Genomic DNA, 17,509 nt, shown 5'->3' with positions numbered 1-17,509 from the left:
AATAAGATTTGATTGCAAAGATCGATTTCGTAAAGTTGGACTAAAAAAGGGAAAGATAACAGAGCAAAATAAGGGAAAACAGAAAACACCTTAGTATCAAAATGGCAAAAAGACACAATACCTGTGGCAACGATGTGCCTACAATCTATTCGTCAGTAACACATACTAAATTCAAGAAAGGAAATGAAAGGAAGTAAGCTCAAGCAGCACTAGAAGCTGAAAGTTTTGCTAAACATAGGGCTAAGAACAAGCAAACGATCAAAAGCGTAATGTCTCTCATTCAGTAGTTTAAGCAGCGAGCCGATTTGGGCAAGGCCATGCCACCACTTGCAATGGTCCTAGTATTTGCCTCCCTGAGCACTTGATCTGCTTTGTTAACCTGAGTAGACAAGAAATTCGGAGAGCTGATCAGCTTCTGAACATCAGAATCATTCATTTCCGACAGCATCCCAGTTATCTTTGCAGCATGCTCAGGCTACAACGGAGAGAAAGACATGGAGATCAGAAGCAAAGAACAGTAAAGAAAAATAAAAGCCATTCATAAAAGACAACTTGTGGCATTTGACAGACCTGAATATTCCCAACGAGTGGATAAAGAAAGTTCCCAAGAGTAGTAGTACACGTCCCTTGGGATGACGGAGCAGGTAGACTTCTAGTCCTGTCGGTGGTGTTTTCTGCAGGAAGAAATTTCTTGTTGCCCCTCTTCCTGATGCCTAGTCCAGAAACCCTGGGCTTGCAAAATTTCTGATCTTGCCCGTGCAAGCCAGAGGTGGAATATTTCGTTGACTGAAACAAAGAATGTTAAGGTCGCGGCATCAAATTTCATTTTAGATGTCCAAGTACAAAGTGGCAGACAGAAAGTGGATAACTCACAAAACCTACAGCACTAGTCCTTTTCCTTAGAATGAAAGGGAGAAACAGTAAATGCATGGGTCCTTAGATAACCAAAGACCTACATGATGTCCATAGACCCAATTCTTGGAGTTACCCTCCTCCTTTGTTTGTTCATACCTCCCAGGAACCTGTCGAAGATGTACACAAGCAAACCAGTTAGTGACCAGAACTTCGATACTGGCAATGATGCTGATTGCTGAGTTTTTATGGAGAAACATTGTAGAATAAAGTTTGCATTGCAAGCATTACAGATGTGGAATGATATTCTCTGTAACTTTCTGTTGCATAAGGAAGGCCAGCATTGGCTCCAACATACTGACGGTGAATTGATTGGGACAGTAAAGTGTATGGAAGATGAAGAAGAGGGATGTTGTAAGGGGGTGCATAGTGTTGGCCTGGAAGGGCATTAGAGTAAGAATGATGCCAAGATTGAGGTTGAATCTGGGAGCGATACTCTTGTAAATTTCTGGAACGATCATCTTTCTGCTGAGCAATTGCCACATAGAGAGGTTTTCCTCTGAAGATGATCCCTGGAATGATATGTACAGAGATTAATTATCATCATGAACTACAAAAGACAGAAATACAGGGAATTGTAAATACCATTCAGTGTATTCAGTGCTCTTTTTGCTTCTTCACTGTTGGAGAAACAAACAAAACCAAATCCCTTGCTCAATCCATTGTCCTCATGCATCACTTTTGCAGAAGTTACTGTCCCAAAGCCACTAAAGTATTCCTGGAGTTTGCTGTCATCAATGGATAAATCAAGATTCTTCACATACAAATTGCAAGCATTCTTCTGAAGCCGACTGCTGCACACCACCTGGTGAGCATCTTTTAAAAACTGTTCCCGTTCAGCTTTCTTTTGAGCCCTTCCAACAAACATAATTTTCGACCCTGTTACAAAATTTTGCAATGTTAGAAGGAGAAACTTGTTATGTAAAGAAAATGATTTCATCTAATTTTACCCATTATTGAGCCGTTCACGACCTCCACAGCTTTCTTTGCTGCTTGTGGTGATTCAAAGTTGACAAAGCCAAATCCCCTTGATTTTCCATCAATGTCCTTCATTATTACAACATTGGAAACCTTCCCATATTCTGAGAACTTGTCTCGGAGATGATCCACGGTAATATCTTCCTCCAGATTTTTCACGTATAAATTCGTAAATTCAGGCTCTTCACTAAATGACGTTCTCTCACTTTTCTTGACAAATTTGGAAACATATCTACAAGCAATGCCATAAACAACGTATTTAATTGAGAATTCCCACATGTACGAAAACCGAGACATAAATATATAATGGGAAAAGGCGGGTGCATAACGATTGTTGACAGTAAATCCTGATTTAGCATCAGAGAAAGAAATCGGGAAAAAGTAAAGGTATAAGCTTATCAAAAGTACCATGTATATATCTGTCACCAATTTCCATTTTCAAACTGAGTAAAGGAAGACGTGACCAAGCAGGTTCTAAATACAGAGTAATTAAAAGGTTGAATACGCTAAAACCATATTATGCTAGGCAGGGCTTCGGTACAGCTATTTTTCAAGAAGTCCATAATCGGTATAGCTCCTCCTTTTTCTGACAATAATTTTGGCCAGTGACAAGAATTTCACGCAAAACAACTATAAAGCAATGTAACTGGCTATAGCATTTGTTAATTGGGAACCGAGACAACAGAGGGCATACATCTTCTTCCCCTCAAGCATGGTATCATGGAGGGCTCTAAGAGCATTCATGGCTGATTCCTCAGATTCAAACTGAACAAAACCAAATCCCTTGCTTAATCCATTGTCTTCAGCAACTTTGCAAGAGAGTATGCTACCATATTGGCAGAAAATGCTTTGCAAGCGTGCACTGCTAATTGAAGGGTTAAGGTTCTTGACAAAGAGATTTGCATTTCCAGCCTTCCTTCGAGAAGGGTCTCTTTGACACCACATTATTCTCATGGGCTTTCCTTTCAGCTTTGAGTAATTAAGACAAGCCAAGGCCTTAGATGCTGCAGAAAACGGAAGGACCAAAAGAGAACCATTACTTGCAAGACTAAACAGCACGAAAAAATCGCAGCACGCCTGCACAAGAACACATATATGAATCCATTGACCAAAGTAGCAGGAACATATAGTATTGCTCCTACAAAAGGTAACAATTAAGTGACTGACCAATTTAATCCTCAAGTTAACAAGTTCTGAGGAAAAAAAGGCGATTTTGGAAATTGGCAGGTAGTTGCTGCATTTCTTTTTTAAAGACAAGTTATGAAATCAAAATTTGCGTGCACTTCCATGATGGAAGAGACACAGCATATAAATAAATGCAGCTGATATATAGATAGATTGGACGAAATCAATAAGCGCAAATGACCAGCTCTGACTCATTCATTTCAAAATGGATATTGGAGAAAAACCCTTGTTTCACCTTACAAGCAGGGAAAAGGCAAGTACCAAGATAAGCTTCCGTGAGAAATCTGTCTCGATAACGAACGCACGATCCACAACAGCCAGTATGAATAAACTAACCTTGAGAGAAACTAGAGCAAACAAAGGAATTCAATCGGGAGTAAAAAGAAGAAAAGGAAAGAAAAACCAGCTACGCAAGCTACATAAGCACAGTCGCTTTTCAAAATCACACATCCCTCAACAGAACCGTAGTCATCGACCATTTTCTCAAACGAGTCGAGAAGAAGGACAGCACAGCGACGAACGACAGAAGCACCACGGATCAATTCGCAAGCCTAGTTAGAAAAGCCACAGAGGCCGAAAAGGAAATCACCAAGAACCATGGAAGCCATAATAAATAGCAACGAACATTTGCTCACGGTCCCGCTTGCATCATGCAGAAACGAGAACGACACACAACTCCAGACGCACGCACAGCACGAGCATTTTATTAAAACCAGAACCACAATCACGATGCATGAGACCTAAAACAGAGCGACCGAACGAACTGATCAACATTCCTACGCAGCCGAGAAGTAGAAACGAGAAACGAGAGAAGCAACATTATACCGAGGAAGCGAGAGAAGAAGTTGACGTAGCCATAACAGAGGGACCTGCCGGAGACCGCGTCCCGGCAGACGCGCACGGAGGCGACGTCCCCCATCTCCGAGAACGCCGCGACGAGGTCGGCCTCGCCGACCTCCGGGTGGAGGTCGCCGACGTACAGCGAGGCCAGTTGCGGCGGCGGACGTTCTCGTTTCGACGGCGATTGCGGTCGCTGCTTTTCCGGTGCTTGAGCTCGATCATCTTGTGTCGCCATTTTGTCTTCGCTCTCCGGTTCTGGAACGAGGGCACAACACTGAAACGTCGCCGTCGTCGTCGCCGTCGCCGTCGCCGTCGCAGTGGCGGTGCAGAGAGCGATTCCGCTTTCGAGAGGGGAGATTCTGTTTTTTGGGAGGGAAAAAGAGAGGTTCTTTGTCTGTTATAACGCCGAAGAGAAGCGCGTCCGTTTGGAGCGACTGTGGCACCGTACGGAGGGAGCTTTTCCCACCTGCGGAGACGCGTACGCTTCACTCGCGCTCTGCATTTGACGCGTGGCAGGTCGGTTTCGCGGGTTCATGGAACTGAAACGACGGCATTTTCGACTGTGAGCCCCCCCGTTTCATGAAATTAAATCATCGGATCATGAAATGACCTTTGTGATGCAATTTCAAAGAGCCATTATTGTTTTCGTGTAAAGTACAATAGCGTTATGCTGCTCGTCTTCGTGAATCAACCTATGCTTTTTTGGAAGCAATAAATAGAGGCACAAAAGTTCGGAATATCACTAAATGAATTAGCTACAATAAACCGCAGCTCAATAATAATGGTGCATCGATCGCCTATCCAACTGCGGATTGGGCGATTTCTTTCCCATTATACATTTACACAACCAGATTGATAACGATAATTTTCCTTTTTTGGCTAATAAACTCTGATCGATCAAACATGACCGAGAACAAGCTTCACTAGTGATGAGCTTGCTCATGCATGCCAATTCAGAAAGAACTTGAATGAAATCTTTCTATTTCCTCCATTCCTCCTTACGATGACAAGTCTTTGTGAAATAACTCCGTTGAGAAGAAAGACATTTATCTCGCTAAGAGAGACCGTGCTCATAAATGCAGAAGCTTTGCTAGGAATATCGAGCACTTACTTTTTCAGTTTACACAGGTGCTAGCGAGATCGACAAAGCAAATGCAGTCGAAATCAAACACAGAATTGAGAGAGATTACCATCATCTAATGTCTTATTTACACAATGGAACCGGGGCTAATAATGCGGTTCCAAAACATCTCTTCCTTACACACGAGGCCGAGGCCATCATCTATGATACAGTGATCGCTGCAAAAATGCCCCGTCTTATTCTGCAAAATTACCTTTTCTCCGATCGTATTCCATTGGTGAATCTATGTAAGGACCGGTGGATTTTCACCCATTGACTCAGTATATATGGACAAGTGTGAGAGAGAGATTTTCTAAATGTCAAAAAGAGCTAAAAGATGCTGATTTCCTATGGCTTTTAGGTGTCGTGCTGCGGGAGTCCTTGAGGACCTTTGCATATTTTGCCAGCTCGTACTTCCGAAATGAATCTTCTTCTTGATTTCCAGCCAAATCCACAGCACCTCCCGAGCTTACACTGGATTTCTTGGACAGGTAAGAAACCCCCACGTCGCTGTTTCGACGATGTTTTTCTACGTCCTTTGCATCATCCAACTTGAAACTTCTCAGTCTATGGATGTCCAAAGAATGTGTAGAGGAACTCAAGCATGGAGTGGTGATGCTGCTGCTCGGCCAAGTGGTTCCTGCATCTATGCCAGTCAAAACGCTTGAACTGCAATGGGGTGAATCAGAAGAGAACGAACCCGCGCCCACTTCCAGGGATTCGATTTTTTCTGATGATGAAGGGCGATTATCATCCTGACCATCTTTTCCCAGGACCAGTCTCCTAAGCTTGCCAAATAATTTGTGTTTCTTGGTGGTGTTTCCCTTGCTGGCTAAAGAATTATCAACAGATGAATCGTCGTTTTCGCCAGAATCTGTCAGAAACGAGGCTTGTGAGGATGACCATTGATCGTAGTCTAAGTCAATGGAACTGATTGCCTTATCTGTGATCCCTTCCGTGTTAGCATATTCAAGTATAAGCTGCTTGGCTTTCTCCTCAGACTGGGGACTCAGAGTTTTGCTAAGGTCCCTGGCGACTGTTTTACCAGCTGGTGGCTGATAATTCCGAAGCTCGTATCTTAAGCAGGCATTTATCCATCGAAGATAGACTAGTTCCTCAACATCACCACATCGATCTGCTTGGAGTTGCTCGATTTCTTTTGTCAAACTTTCATTTTCTCGTCTCAATCGCTCACTCTGTCTCTTCAATGCTTCTGCCTAACAAGCAAACAAAGATTATAGATTAAATTTGTCGTACTTTAAATGCAATGAGCGAACTTAGAACAGCTGCAAAGATTACCTCTGGATCTTCCAAAACAGAGGTTGCGAGAAGCTGGGTGGACTCCAGCCTCTGAAGCAAATCAGAATTATCCAGCTGCAACCTCAGATTAGACTTTTTCAACTCTTCTACCTCATGCTCCAGTTGTTCCAACTTCTGCAAGTTTGATTGCACGCTCATGTCATATTCTGCGGCCTTGAGCTCCTGGTCATGCAACGCAGCAACTCTCTTCTGAAGAGCCAATATCTGTTCCTTGTTTTGCTCGGCTTCAAACCTCAGTTTCTTTTTCAGCAACTTGATTTTCGATCTAGCATTGTCAAGTTCAGCCGCAATTTTTGCATGATCAGCCACTTGAGCCTCTAACCTACGGTTATCTGCTTGTAGAGATTCAATCTTAAGAGTGAATAGCTTAGCCTCCATATTGTTTATCTTCAAACGGTTTTGGAATTCCATTACAGCCGCTTCTTGCTCCTTGAGCCCATAATATTCTAAAAGTTGGACCTCGAGATTTCTTTCCCTCTCTCGAAGCATTCTGACAATGCTCCTCAGGTGCTTGATCTCTCCCTCATACACATCTCTTTCCGTACAAAAGAATGATTGAGGAGTTTCCACATCAGACGTGGGGGTCTCAATATCTTTCTTCGGAGAAATCCCAGCACCAGAATTACCAAAGTCAAGTTCCTTCACAAGATCATTAAACTCAGGCAAGAGATACCCGTCTTTATCTCCACTTTTCCCACTGCTTGGAGAGCGGCTGACCATGGAAGGATCGATATAGACTTTCGGTACGTGCGTCTCATCCTGATGGAAAAAAAGAAAATAAGGCAGAAGGATCAGCTCCTACAAGTCCAACTTGGAACACTGGGAACCAGTCTGCCTATTACAAGTTCAAAGCATCATGAGTACATCGTTCTGTCAAATAAATGACTAGCTCGCTCCTGCATATAAAAAAGAACCGGACATGTCCAAAATGGAAAAGGAAGAAGGGGAGTATCATCTTCAGGAATCAGCTCCTAACTAGTGGGTCAAATTGAACAAACACTAAAGTCACCATCAGAATGATCAAAACACACATTTACCCTGTACCACAGATTATTTAATCGGAAATTATAAGATCGTTTCGAAATTAACCTGGGAAAAACAAAAGCCCCGACTTCCAATACCAAGCTTCAATGGATAATAAGAAGGTTAAGTTTATCTTACATTTTTCTCCTCTGTTGTTGATGCGGTGATGCGAGAGACGTGAATCGCAGTGGCTGCATGGAGATCATTTTTTAGCCCAGTTCTCTGACCTTCAGAACGAGCCTCGCCGCCGCGATCTAACAGACCAACCAACAAGCTAGTTTCAGCAAAAAAAAAACCCGTAAACAAGACGGGCCGACAGAAATCTCTAAAAGGGCAGGTCATTCAAAACCTGAAGAGCTACCCGTCGAAGGAGGCAGCTTGGGCTTGCCTCGCCTGGTTCGGATGCGAGAGTAGAGGAATCCAGCAAAAGACAGAGCCAAAGCAACCCCAAATTTCAGCAGGATCGGCCTTATATCCCTCTTTTCTCTCACCATAATAAAATCGATCTTAGCCTAAGTTCCGAGCCCTGTGCACAGAACCGAACCCGCAAGTAGACGAATCGAGAGGAGAGTCATGAATCCTCCTCTTCATCTTCCTCCATCTGCATGCAAGCAAAACAACGCTGAATCAATGGAAACACAGCTTCAAATTTTCGAGGCAGGCGAAGAAATTTTCACTTGCTAATTTTAAATTTCACAAGTATCGACGCGCAGAAACGAATCCCCGCTCCTCCTCCCACCCAAATTCACGGGAGAACGAAAATGATCACAACAAAAGCCAAATCGACCGCACGACTCTTCGCATCATCCATACGAACACGATCAGCTCCCAGCGAAACAACACGACACGACGGCACCTAAAAAAAAACGAAAGATAAAACAGCTCGGCCCCGCCTCGTCGCAGATCATCGAGGACGTTACGGAAGCGCTTCCCGTGTAAATCAATCGAGCCACCGCTTGCACTTGCAGAGAGAGAGAGATACTCACTCCTGCGGAGGTTCCTCGGGAGACGCATTGGAAGCGTCGGGGACGCGCCGGAGCGCGCGCGCGCGCGGAACTGTATGGTTCAACGCCTCCGATCGTCTCTCCTCAACGCCGCCGCCGCCGCCGCCGCCGCCGCCTCTTCTTGCTCGCTCTTGCTCCGCGCTCCGGTTTGCGTGCGGGGGAAGGAGAAGAAGAAGTAGGAGGAGAAGAAGAAGAAGAAGAACCGTACCGTCCCGAATGCGCCAAAAGCCGCCTCCAATACAAAAAGCGAGAACGGACGAGAAGCGAAGGCGGCCCTCGGGGTTCTTGTCTCGTGTCACGTCGAAAGCGACGCGCATATATAAGGCCTAATGCCCTTTCCGCCCTGCAAAAATTCTAGAGATAGAGAGAGAAACTTGCTTTTCTGGAATGCCGGCGGCGGTGGTGGCGGTGGCGGTGCGAGAAAATGAGGTTGCAGAGAGAGAGAGGAGGGAGGAGGAGGGAATGAGATGCTTTGTTCAAAGCAAGGTTGACGACGACCGGGGGGGAGAAAAGAAAATGATAAAAAAAAAAAAGGGGGTCTGATAATTATAATAATGATTAAATAAAAGACTCGGGGAAAATTGATAATTCGGGTTTGGTTGGATTTTCTTTTTCCTCTTTTTTTTTTTTTTTAAATTGTGAATTTAGAAAAGATGGAGAAGCTTTGAGGGGAGATCGATAAACAGATATTCGGATATAATCGAATATCTAAAAATAGGAAATTTTGGTTCGAGAAAACAGCGGGCGTCCTGTTAAAACCCGCCAACTCATCATGTCTTTCCTTCCGATTTCGCGGTTCCGTCGTCTCTTTTTTCTTTTTCTCTTTTTTTAATTTCAATGTAAATAATTATTGTCACGACGAATCGAGACACCAAAATTAAGAAAAATCCAGTTTGACGCGCATGCAAATGCCCCACGAGACATCTTCCGTTGCTTGTTGTCGGGTGGAGCTCTCGAGAGAACGGGCAAGAAATGATTTACCATGACGGAAGTGAAAGAAGTCCCGCGTTGAGTGCGTACGTGAATTGTGTTTGCTCATGAATTGTGATCTCAATTTCATCGTTTTATATAAAGTTTTGCTCTTTTGAGATTTGATTAGCTGGAATTTTGCTGGGTACTTTGACCAATATTTGTCTTGCGTGTATGGATTTTCTGTCAATGAACCGTTCACATTCCTGTTGCTCTATTCTTCATTTCTTATCACGAAAAGAAATTAAAAGTAAAATGGTTTCGTAACACAGGACTTTTGGTCACGCGAGAGCGACGCTAGGGGACAATTGTCAACACGGCCGCCGTCCCTTTTTTTTTTTTTTTATAGGAAAGGACATCGACGGTCGATTAAATCATTAAACTTTTGTAGTTTTCCCTTAGCCTAACCGGTACAATTATAGCCCCCCCCCCCCCCCCCTTCCCCAAAAACGAAAAAAAGAGACATAAATTAAATGATTCTTTTAACTGTGCAGAAAAATCTTTTTTTACACTAACTGTGAATCTAATAATGATCACTCGTGAATGTACCATCCGAAAGATCTTAATTTATGATTACGAATTCATTTGCGCTAAACTAGATACACGGAAATTTAATCAGGGACACATTTAATTGGTACGTGTGTTATTCGCCGGTAGCAGGAAAAGATGAATTGACGTGAAGATTATGTTCAGGGTTCTGTTCGAGTGTCTCGGCGCACTTATTAATTATTATTTTTCGGAGTGATTTAATCATCAATATGTTGTTGAGGAGAGCCGGTACATTGAAAACCTGCGAAGATTTTTTAGCCGATTGCTTAACAATTCGAGGACATGGGTCGATAAAAGTCCTTATACGAAATATCCAGAGAAAATACAATTTTGTCTAAAAAAAAAAAGCGGGGGAAATTGTTTTTTTAATTCCGTTAAAATAAGACGGAGCTGGGTTTGTCATGCGCCGTAAATATGGTAGTTGGCCCCATGGGAAAAATCAAAGCTTAAGTTCAATGTATGAATCTCTTTGGTGGTGAGATTGAAATCGCATGCAATCCCGACCGCGTGGAATGCCTTTGATCACTAAACTAGATCGAAAGTCGTCCCCCTCGAAGTTCATTAATCACCCATTAATAAACCGAACACGAGAGATCCGCCCAACTTTAGATTTTGCTTTTGCAGAAGCCAAAAAAAAAAAATGGGGGCGACAAGCAAGCGTCGGGGATCGACCCTCAGAAGTCGCGACAGAAGCTTCGTGTCTGTCATGGAATGTCCAATTTGATGCGTAATTATAAACCTTTGAGCCCGTTAGAGATGATACTGTTTGACCCAAAAAATCTGTTTAAGTTATGAACGCGAGAGCGTACGGCATATTATCGTGCCTCCCAAAAAAAAAATTCCACTTCATTTCAAGCTTCCTTTCCAAAGTCGCATACTTTCAATTAAAGGCATAAAAATAAAAAAAAACAAGCACGCACACGCACGCACACAAGAGGAGGAGGTTGCAGAGAGCGATTTTCGCGACATAAATTGTTGAGACGGACAAACACGATGCCAATATAAGGTGGGCATGCTTGGCATCGCGAGCATCATGCGACATGAGCTGTCGTCAACGTTGTTGCATGGTCTTATTATATCCCATTTCACACGGTATCTTGAACGAGCATCTGATGCGCTCACCACACCTCACAAGCCAGGCGCTTTGCCCCCACCAATACCATTATTGATTGGCATAATGCTGTCCGTTTATATTAAAATAACAAGTGGGATTGTTTATAAGACAAACGTGGTCAAGGCACATTTGATTACGACACACACTATTTATCGCTTCTTATCTACGAGGGGGCAACGGGAGCATGGCGAACCCCGAGGTCGTTAAGAGAGGACAATAGCGCATCTTTAGGATTTACGAATTCACATTCATAAGTAGTTTTTAGAGCAGTGGCTCTATCGAGCTAGAAAGGGATCTCTTACGTTTGCCCCACTTCGCATGAGCTAATGGATCATTCGGTTTCCACGTGAACCGAAAATGCTTCATAATTTTCCGATCTTTACAGTATACTCAAACATGAATTTATTGGATTCAAAACTGTTTCGAGGAAAGAGTATTAAGGACGATCAATACAGGGTCTAATAAATGAGCCAGATTGCTTGTCGGAGCAACCTTTGAATGTTGGTGTGGCTCCTTCTGTGACACAGTTTTGCAAAGTGTACGTAGGGATCAAAGCCCCTCCACGTTACGGGGCTTGCATTCACCAGATTGCTTGGACTGATGATAGCTCTACCAGACACGCCTTCGTGCAAATTGAAGCATGCTGTTTCACCACGGATCTCGCGTTACTGAAATGTTTAATCAACCACGAAAGCCCAAGGGACTCGAAGGTCAGCGAAGTCAAACTTGTCGACGACGCTAACAGCGTACCGGCTATTGCGGTGCTCAATCCTGCTTGAAGTGTTAACATAGGAGAAGGGCAAAATGGCAACAGAGGCGGCAATTGGTGTGAAAATTATTCCCCACAGAGGAACGAAAGGGGACGGGGTCAAGTTAGAACAAACAAACGAGACAGTTACTTTATATTTAAGCCGTAAAATTATTCTTCATATGGTGCTTATTTTATCATCATTTCCCTTCTTCTGTACAACATCCCTCGTGCGAACGTCGGCCACAACAATACATCTGCCGCCGAGCATCATTATCGAGCATTCGGTAATGGAACTCTACAAAATTACATCCATGAGCAAGGACTGTAGGAGGATAATATTTATCGAGATCTTCCTACCTCGAGGAACAATTTCGAATAGGTGGCCATTAAATTTCTGGCAGGTGCTCTCTACTCATTTTGCTTGGCCGTCGCTGCCTCCAGTTGATTATACGATGTCTCTGGCTGGTGTGTTTCTTCTGTCTTTTTCCTCGCGACCTCTTTTGGGTCCAAGAAGCTTGGCTGATTGGTGGAAGACAGAAGCCTTGCCCACATCCTGTCTGTTATAACGACCTTGTGCTGACTCTCATTAATTCGCTGCCAAAAGAAGGTAAAAGGCTTCACTTGACTGACAGAGCTGGATAATGCAGTATCATAGAAGAATATTACTTAAGGCTATTGTTCAACAAGCATAGCTCCTTCATCAACTGGGGAGATTTTCTATGAATGTGTTCTACACACAAAGAAGCAATCCTACATGCACGCATTTCTCGACATCCTTCATAGATACAGGGCATTGGACCCCACTCTCCAAGAAAATATAGGTAGATCCAGGTCTTCTGCACGAGATATGATTTTGCCGCCTAAGTTATATACATGAGTCTATTCTATTAACTGACATTGGAAATTGGAACTCCATGGAAGAGATAGACAATCATCGCGGAGGAGACGACCAATTCAATGTCGTGAAGAAAGGCTCAGTGCATGTGTGCGATATAGATTGTTGGAATGCCATCACAGAAGTCCCTTTATGCTATGAACTTTGGAACTAAATATGCCAACAGAATTCTGCAGTAAATATCTCACCTTCCCATGCAAGCAAGAAACCAAAAGCAAAGAGCAGGATAATAATAACAAGTGCTCAAGCTTAAGTAGTGGATTGACTCACATAAAACGGAATGTAAGCGTGTCTCCCATTGACAGGGCCAACGGTATATCCTGTATAGCCTGCCATTGCACCATGAACGGCACTATGAGCCAGGAGAGTGCAGTACACATTATCGGAGGCATTGCTGGGAATAGCACGAATCATGTACGTGGGATCTGCAAACGAAAATTTTAGGTCAAATTAGTCAGTTTAAGAAGGACGGATTCATGTGAGTCAATCCATTACCTAAGCTTAAGAATAGTGAAAGGAGTAACTTCAGCACACTAACCTATGTACTTGAGATTTATTGCCATCTTCCGCATCCTTGCAAAGTGATCCTGCTCAATTTTAACCAAACCCGTAAATCAAGTACGATAAACTTTCTTGTCTACGATCCAAGAAATGACACCACTTCACCACATAAAATGGAATGAAAAATATCCACGTATGGCTCGTCTTATCAATGCAACAGTATTTAACATTCCGTATAAAGAAATCAGAGCTGAAAACTAAAGTTGACTCTTTGTAACTGCATGCACTCAAGAAAGAAAGAAAATGTCATTTCTCTGTGCTAATAATTTTCCTATCTAAAGATCTAACATGGGTGAGTTCATTTAATAACGGGAGGTCATGTTGCGCAATAAGTGGCTTAATACCTTAATTTTCTGAGAAATCCAGAGGCCAACATCTTGAAGTGGCTTGTTTCCAGAAGCATCTGCCTGTTCCATGGTACGCATGCTTTCAGATAGGAGCTCTTGTCCTGCACCCTCAGCTATGACAATGACCATATGCCCATCCTCTTTAAGTCTTCTCTCAATGTATTCAAAAAGACCACCAGGGCCTTCAAGATAAAAAGGGGATTCTGGGATCAAGCAACAGTCCACATCTCGACTGGCAAGAGTAGCGTGCATCGCTATGAAGCCTGCAAGATGTTTCATCACAATCACATGAGTACACTGCCGTCCAGCAAAAGCAAATAGAGATGCTATAACTTCGTCAATCCGAGCAATTATTAATTTGAAATTCACTGTTCAACCAGACAAAAGGGAATATCAGTGAATTCAAGGCGCCCTAGTAGAAACTAGGCATATTGTTGATATATTAAATGCATTGAGACTAGTGGAGGCTGCTTCCGTAGAGTACCCCAAATACAAAAGGAGGCATTATTGCCAAATTGCAAAGTTAGCGAAACCACTAACTACCTGGCCTTTTCATCAGAAAAAGATATTTGAAGAATGTCATAGCAAAATGAGGCTTACCACTATAGCGACCCATTAATTTAACAACGCCAATTCCATTCTCGATGCTTATAGACTCGACATGAGCTGCATTTATAGCTCGCTGTGCTTCCTCCACAGCAGTATCAAAACCAAAAGACTTGTCTATAACCTAAAGGAGAAGTATGAGACAAAGATAAGATACTGTTAAGATAAAAATATCAGAGTCTAAGATTGTACTTTGCTAGAACAGTACCGGAATATCATTATCAATGGTCTTGGGAATACCAATAACTGCTACTTTCAGGCCACGCCTTCTAATTTCCTGCAGAGACAGATCGAGTTGATACGTCAGCACTGCTAGGCTAATTGCTAAAGTCGATCCAGTTTGTAGAAAGATCATATCAAGATCACAAACTCTACAGAATCTGTCTCTGATGAGTACAGACTTCACAACTGTGCACAATGACTATCATTATCTCAAATGTATATTCATTGGCCAAACAGCATTACCTCAAAGATAACTGAAGCACCTTTCTGAGTTCCATCTCCTCCAATTATGTAAACCTGAGAGATGCACAACAATAATACAAAGCCAGAGTTCCTCGTTATATAGAAGCTACTGTAGAAAGCAACGGTTGATATTCCTCAATAAAATGTTCATAAGCACAAGAAATGCATACCTGATTGATGCCCCTGTCCTCTATGCTGTCAACAATCTTTGAGGTGCTATGGCCCCCTCTTGAGGTCCCAAGGATAGTTCCACCACGTTTGTGTATGTCATCAACGACCTTGGGCGTCAAAGTAATTGTGTTCCGTGCATAAAAGCCTCTGTAACCTCCCTAAACATTGAATAGCAGATAAGTAAAAGTACCATCGAATTTCGGCAGATTTTCGAATTTTAGATTTCAGGCAAGTTCGCACGATCAATAGCATTATGTAAATCTAACCTCTATACCAAGAACTTCGCTGACTCCATACATGTGGTATAGACCGCAGACTATTTCTCTAATGACAGTATTCAGGCCAGGGCACAGGCCCCCACATGTTACAATACAGGCGTGCACTTCATCTGATTCAAAATACACCTGAGAATGCAATGGCACAGGTCAACTTAAAATTTCAGGATGGCCAAAAACGTAGACAACAAAGTAGAAACGATCCCACACCTTCTGCCGAGGTCCAGCTCGCCGAAAATGGGTCCCTCTCGGGCTATTCTTGTGAACAACAATCTACAGAACAGCGAGCGGAATGCTTGTCATCAAGCCTAACCGTGTACATGCAGAAACTAATGGAAATTGAAAGTCACAGAAAAGAGAATAAATTTCTAATAAAAAAGAGTAATTCACCTTTTGGGCCACCGTAATGTCCACATTGACGAAATGCTGCCTGTTTCATCGATCAACGAATATGTTCAATTTTTTTACGCAGCACACTCATCCGGAAATAAATTAATCGATAAACCAGCAGCTCAACAGCAGAGTCGTATTGCGAACTCACTTGACTACCGAATAGGAGGGATTGTCTTGCAACGGATTAGGATACGTCTGCACGAGAAGTGGGACCAGAGATCAATGGAACTGCAGCAAACTTCACAGTGAATTCGTGCACGTATGATACCCTAACAGCATGACATGTATAAGCCCTTTGACGCCGCAATCCTACGTTTTTTTTCCTCGTTTACTTCGCTGTTTCGGTTTTGAAAACAGACAAAAACATGGCGCCCATCATTGAAGAACGATGAAGCTATTGAATGATGGCGCCATCAGCAAGGATTTCGATTTTCGCTTGCTTCCCACTTACCAGATAAGGAATATTAGCATAAATCCAAAATAAAATTAAGCAATTAAAGAAATGAATCGCACGTCCAATTCAGCGGGAAGAAACAAACAAAAAACAGCTCTCGCTGAACAAGTAGAGCGCGCGATCAACTCCAAATAACTTCTTCTCTTCTCTTCGCTAACTTCTCTCTCAAGTCAAGTCATCCGAAATCGGCATCATCGAACTACTTCTTCTAGAGAGAGAGAGAGAGAGAGAGAGAGTATTTACAGGGAGGTCAGGTAAGTAATCGGTCAAGTGAGGGACGTCTTCGAGGACGTAGCCGGCCTCTCCGGCGACGATCTTCCGGTCGGCGATCGGCGGCGGCGAGCCCGTCGCCGTGGCGCCGCCGTTCGAGGCGCGCGTCGCAACCGGGGAGCAGTTGCCGTGGCTCATGGAGCGGCGCCGGTGGTGATTGAAGGACGCGGGACTGGAGCTCGCGGGGTCGAAGCACCGAACCTTCGGGATGGAGATTGAAGCGGAGCTCGAGATGGTGGAGGAGGAGGTGGTGGAAACGGTGGGCATGGGTGGGTTTTGCTTCTTTGTTCCGCTGGGGATGGGAGCACACCAGCGGCGGACAGCGCGCGATTTGTAGCCGTCGATGGCGGGTTCATCAGAGGGCGGTTAGAGGCGCTTTGACTAATAAAATATTTTTATTTTTCCTTTTTATTTCTTTTGACTATTCTATTTTTTGGGAAGAAGAGGACGGTAGAACTCCAGACTGGACTAGACTAGGAAAGGGAGTGGAAAATATTCCACGGAGCTCGTGGCCGTCGGACACGTGGGAGGGGCAAAACGGTCCTTTAGGGGCGTTTAGCATGCCTGCTTCGTTGACTCTTGACTGACGTTAGTTCCCACGCTTCGTGCGGGATTCGTTTTATTTTGACTCCTCCCGTAATAATTTTTTTTTCTTTTTGTGAAGAAAATTGATATGCCTGGTCCCACTGGAATTATTGCGCTGCTTGCTTTCAATAAAATATTTAATCATTAAGGTGTTGCTTTTGATGACGGGGAGTTTGCTCCATTTTTTTTTATTCATTTTCATTCCGTTTTTGTTTTTTTTTTTGCACTTAAAAAATAAAATCTTAAGGTCATAATATTTCTGTTCCCGAAAATAATTTCTTTCCATAAATAGCTTTTTTTTCCTATTTCTATTTTTCGAACGAATTTCTGAGCAGAAGAAAATGTTTGATAATCGCATAAAATTTATATTCTTAGTATAGAAAAAGAACAGAAAATCGTTTGGTACGACCCTAAAAAATTTTCATAACGTAGATTTTTTTTAGTTTTTTGATAATTTTCTCTGATTTTTCTAATTTTTTGAACTTTTTGAATTTTTTTTTCTCCCTTCTTCTTCCTCCAACAGCTCGACCTCGCGCCCATCTTCGAGGCCTAGCGACTGACTAGAGGAGGAAGAAGAAGAAAGGAAAAAAAAAAGAAAAAAATAAAATGACTTTTTAAAAAAAATTCAGGAATAAAGAAGTAGATTTTTTTTCCTTCTTGTTTGTATTTCAAATTTATTTCCTTGCCACTTTTCTACTCCGGGGAATAGAAAAATTAAATGA

The 17,509-nt window shown here is 42.9% G+C and overlaps 3 protein-coding genes across 8 annotated transcripts; all 3 read right to left on the bottom strand.

The window, feature by feature from the left end:
• Window positions 1-90: 90 nt before the first annotated feature.
• On the bottom strand, window positions 91-4,349 carry LOC115678310 (polyadenylate-binding protein 6-like). Of its 2 annotated transcripts, none has more exons than XM_030601665.2 (8): window positions 3,901-4,349; window positions 2,585-2,894; window positions 1,863-2,122; window positions 1,498-1,791; window positions 1,144-1,424; window positions 957-1,022; window positions 571-786; window positions 91-379 (listed from the first exon to the last, which is right to left on the bottom strand). In XM_030601665.2, exons 1-8 carry the CDS (start codon window positions 4,148-4,150, stop codon window positions 281-283), a joined length of 1,776 nt encoding a protein of 591 aa, XP_030457525.1. In that variant the 5' UTR covers window positions 4,151-4,349; the 3' UTR covers window positions 91-280. The 2 variants fall into 2 exon arrangements, with proteins under 2 accessions (XP_030457525.1, XP_030457524.1); XM_030601664.2 differs by having other exon boundaries at window positions 91-475; window positions 3,901-4,344.
• Window positions 4,350-5,072: 723 nt separating this feature from the next.
• On the bottom strand, window positions 5,073-8,781 carry LOC115678309 (protein CHUP1, chloroplastic). Of its 4 annotated transcripts, none has more exons than XM_056311614.1 (5): window positions 8,591-8,781; window positions 7,728-7,979; window positions 7,517-7,632; window positions 6,335-7,114; window positions 5,073-6,252 (listed from the first exon to the last, which is right to left on the bottom strand). In XM_056311614.1, exons 2-5 carry the CDS (start codon window positions 7,870-7,872, stop codon window positions 5,356-5,358), a joined length of 1,938 nt encoding a protein of 645 aa, XP_056167589.1. In that variant the 5' UTR covers window positions 7,873-7,979; window positions 8,591-8,781; the 3' UTR covers window positions 5,073-5,355. The 4 variants fall into 4 exon arrangements, with proteins under 4 accessions (XP_056167589.1, XP_030457523.1, XP_030457521.1 ...); XM_030601663.2 differs by lacking the exon at window positions 8,591-8,781 and adding an exon at window positions 8,365-8,521 and having other exon boundaries at window positions 7,740-7,979; XM_030601661.2 differs by lacking the exon at window positions 8,591-8,781 and adding an exon at window positions 8,365-8,520.
• Window positions 8,782-11,913: 3,132 nt separating this feature from the next.
• Window positions 11,914-16,532, bottom strand: LOC115678264 (ATP-dependent 6-phosphofructokinase 3-like). Of its 2 annotated transcripts, XR_008816717.1 has the most exons (14): window positions 16,176-16,532; window positions 15,627-15,673; window positions 15,476-15,515; window positions 15,296-15,358; window positions 15,077-15,214; window positions 14,810-14,968; window positions 14,640-14,693; window positions 14,383-14,451; window positions 14,169-14,298; window positions 13,566-13,831; window positions 13,199-13,247; window positions 12,931-13,085; window positions 12,123-12,359; window positions 11,914-12,060 (listed from the first exon to the last, which is right to left on the bottom strand). XR_008816717.1 is itself a non-coding variant. In XM_030601609.2 (13 exons), the coding sequence occupies exons 1-13, from the start codon at window positions 16,467-16,469 to the stop codon at window positions 12,174-12,176; spliced, it is 1,650 nt and encodes a 549-aa protein (XP_030457469.1). In that variant the 5' UTR covers window positions 16,470-16,532; the 3' UTR covers window positions 11,914-12,173. The 2 variants fall into 2 exon arrangements, 1 of the variants encoding a protein (XP_030457469.1); XM_030601609.2 differs by having other exon boundaries at window positions 11,914-12,359.
• Between the last annotated feature and the right edge of the window lie 977 nt (window positions 16,533-17,509).

The sequence above is a fragment of the Syzygium oleosum genome, unplaced genomic scaffold, assembly GCF_021117445.2.
Source record: "Syzygium oleosum isolate NSW1041296 unplaced genomic scaffold, Sole_v2.1 Sole_v2.05, whole genome shotgun sequence".
Taxonomy (NCBI): Eukaryota; Viridiplantae; Streptophyta; class Magnoliopsida; order Myrtales; family Myrtaceae; genus Syzygium; species Syzygium oleosum.
The sequence above is the reverse complement of the archived record's forward strand: the minus strand, read 5'-3'. Positions and strand labels throughout refer to the sequence as shown.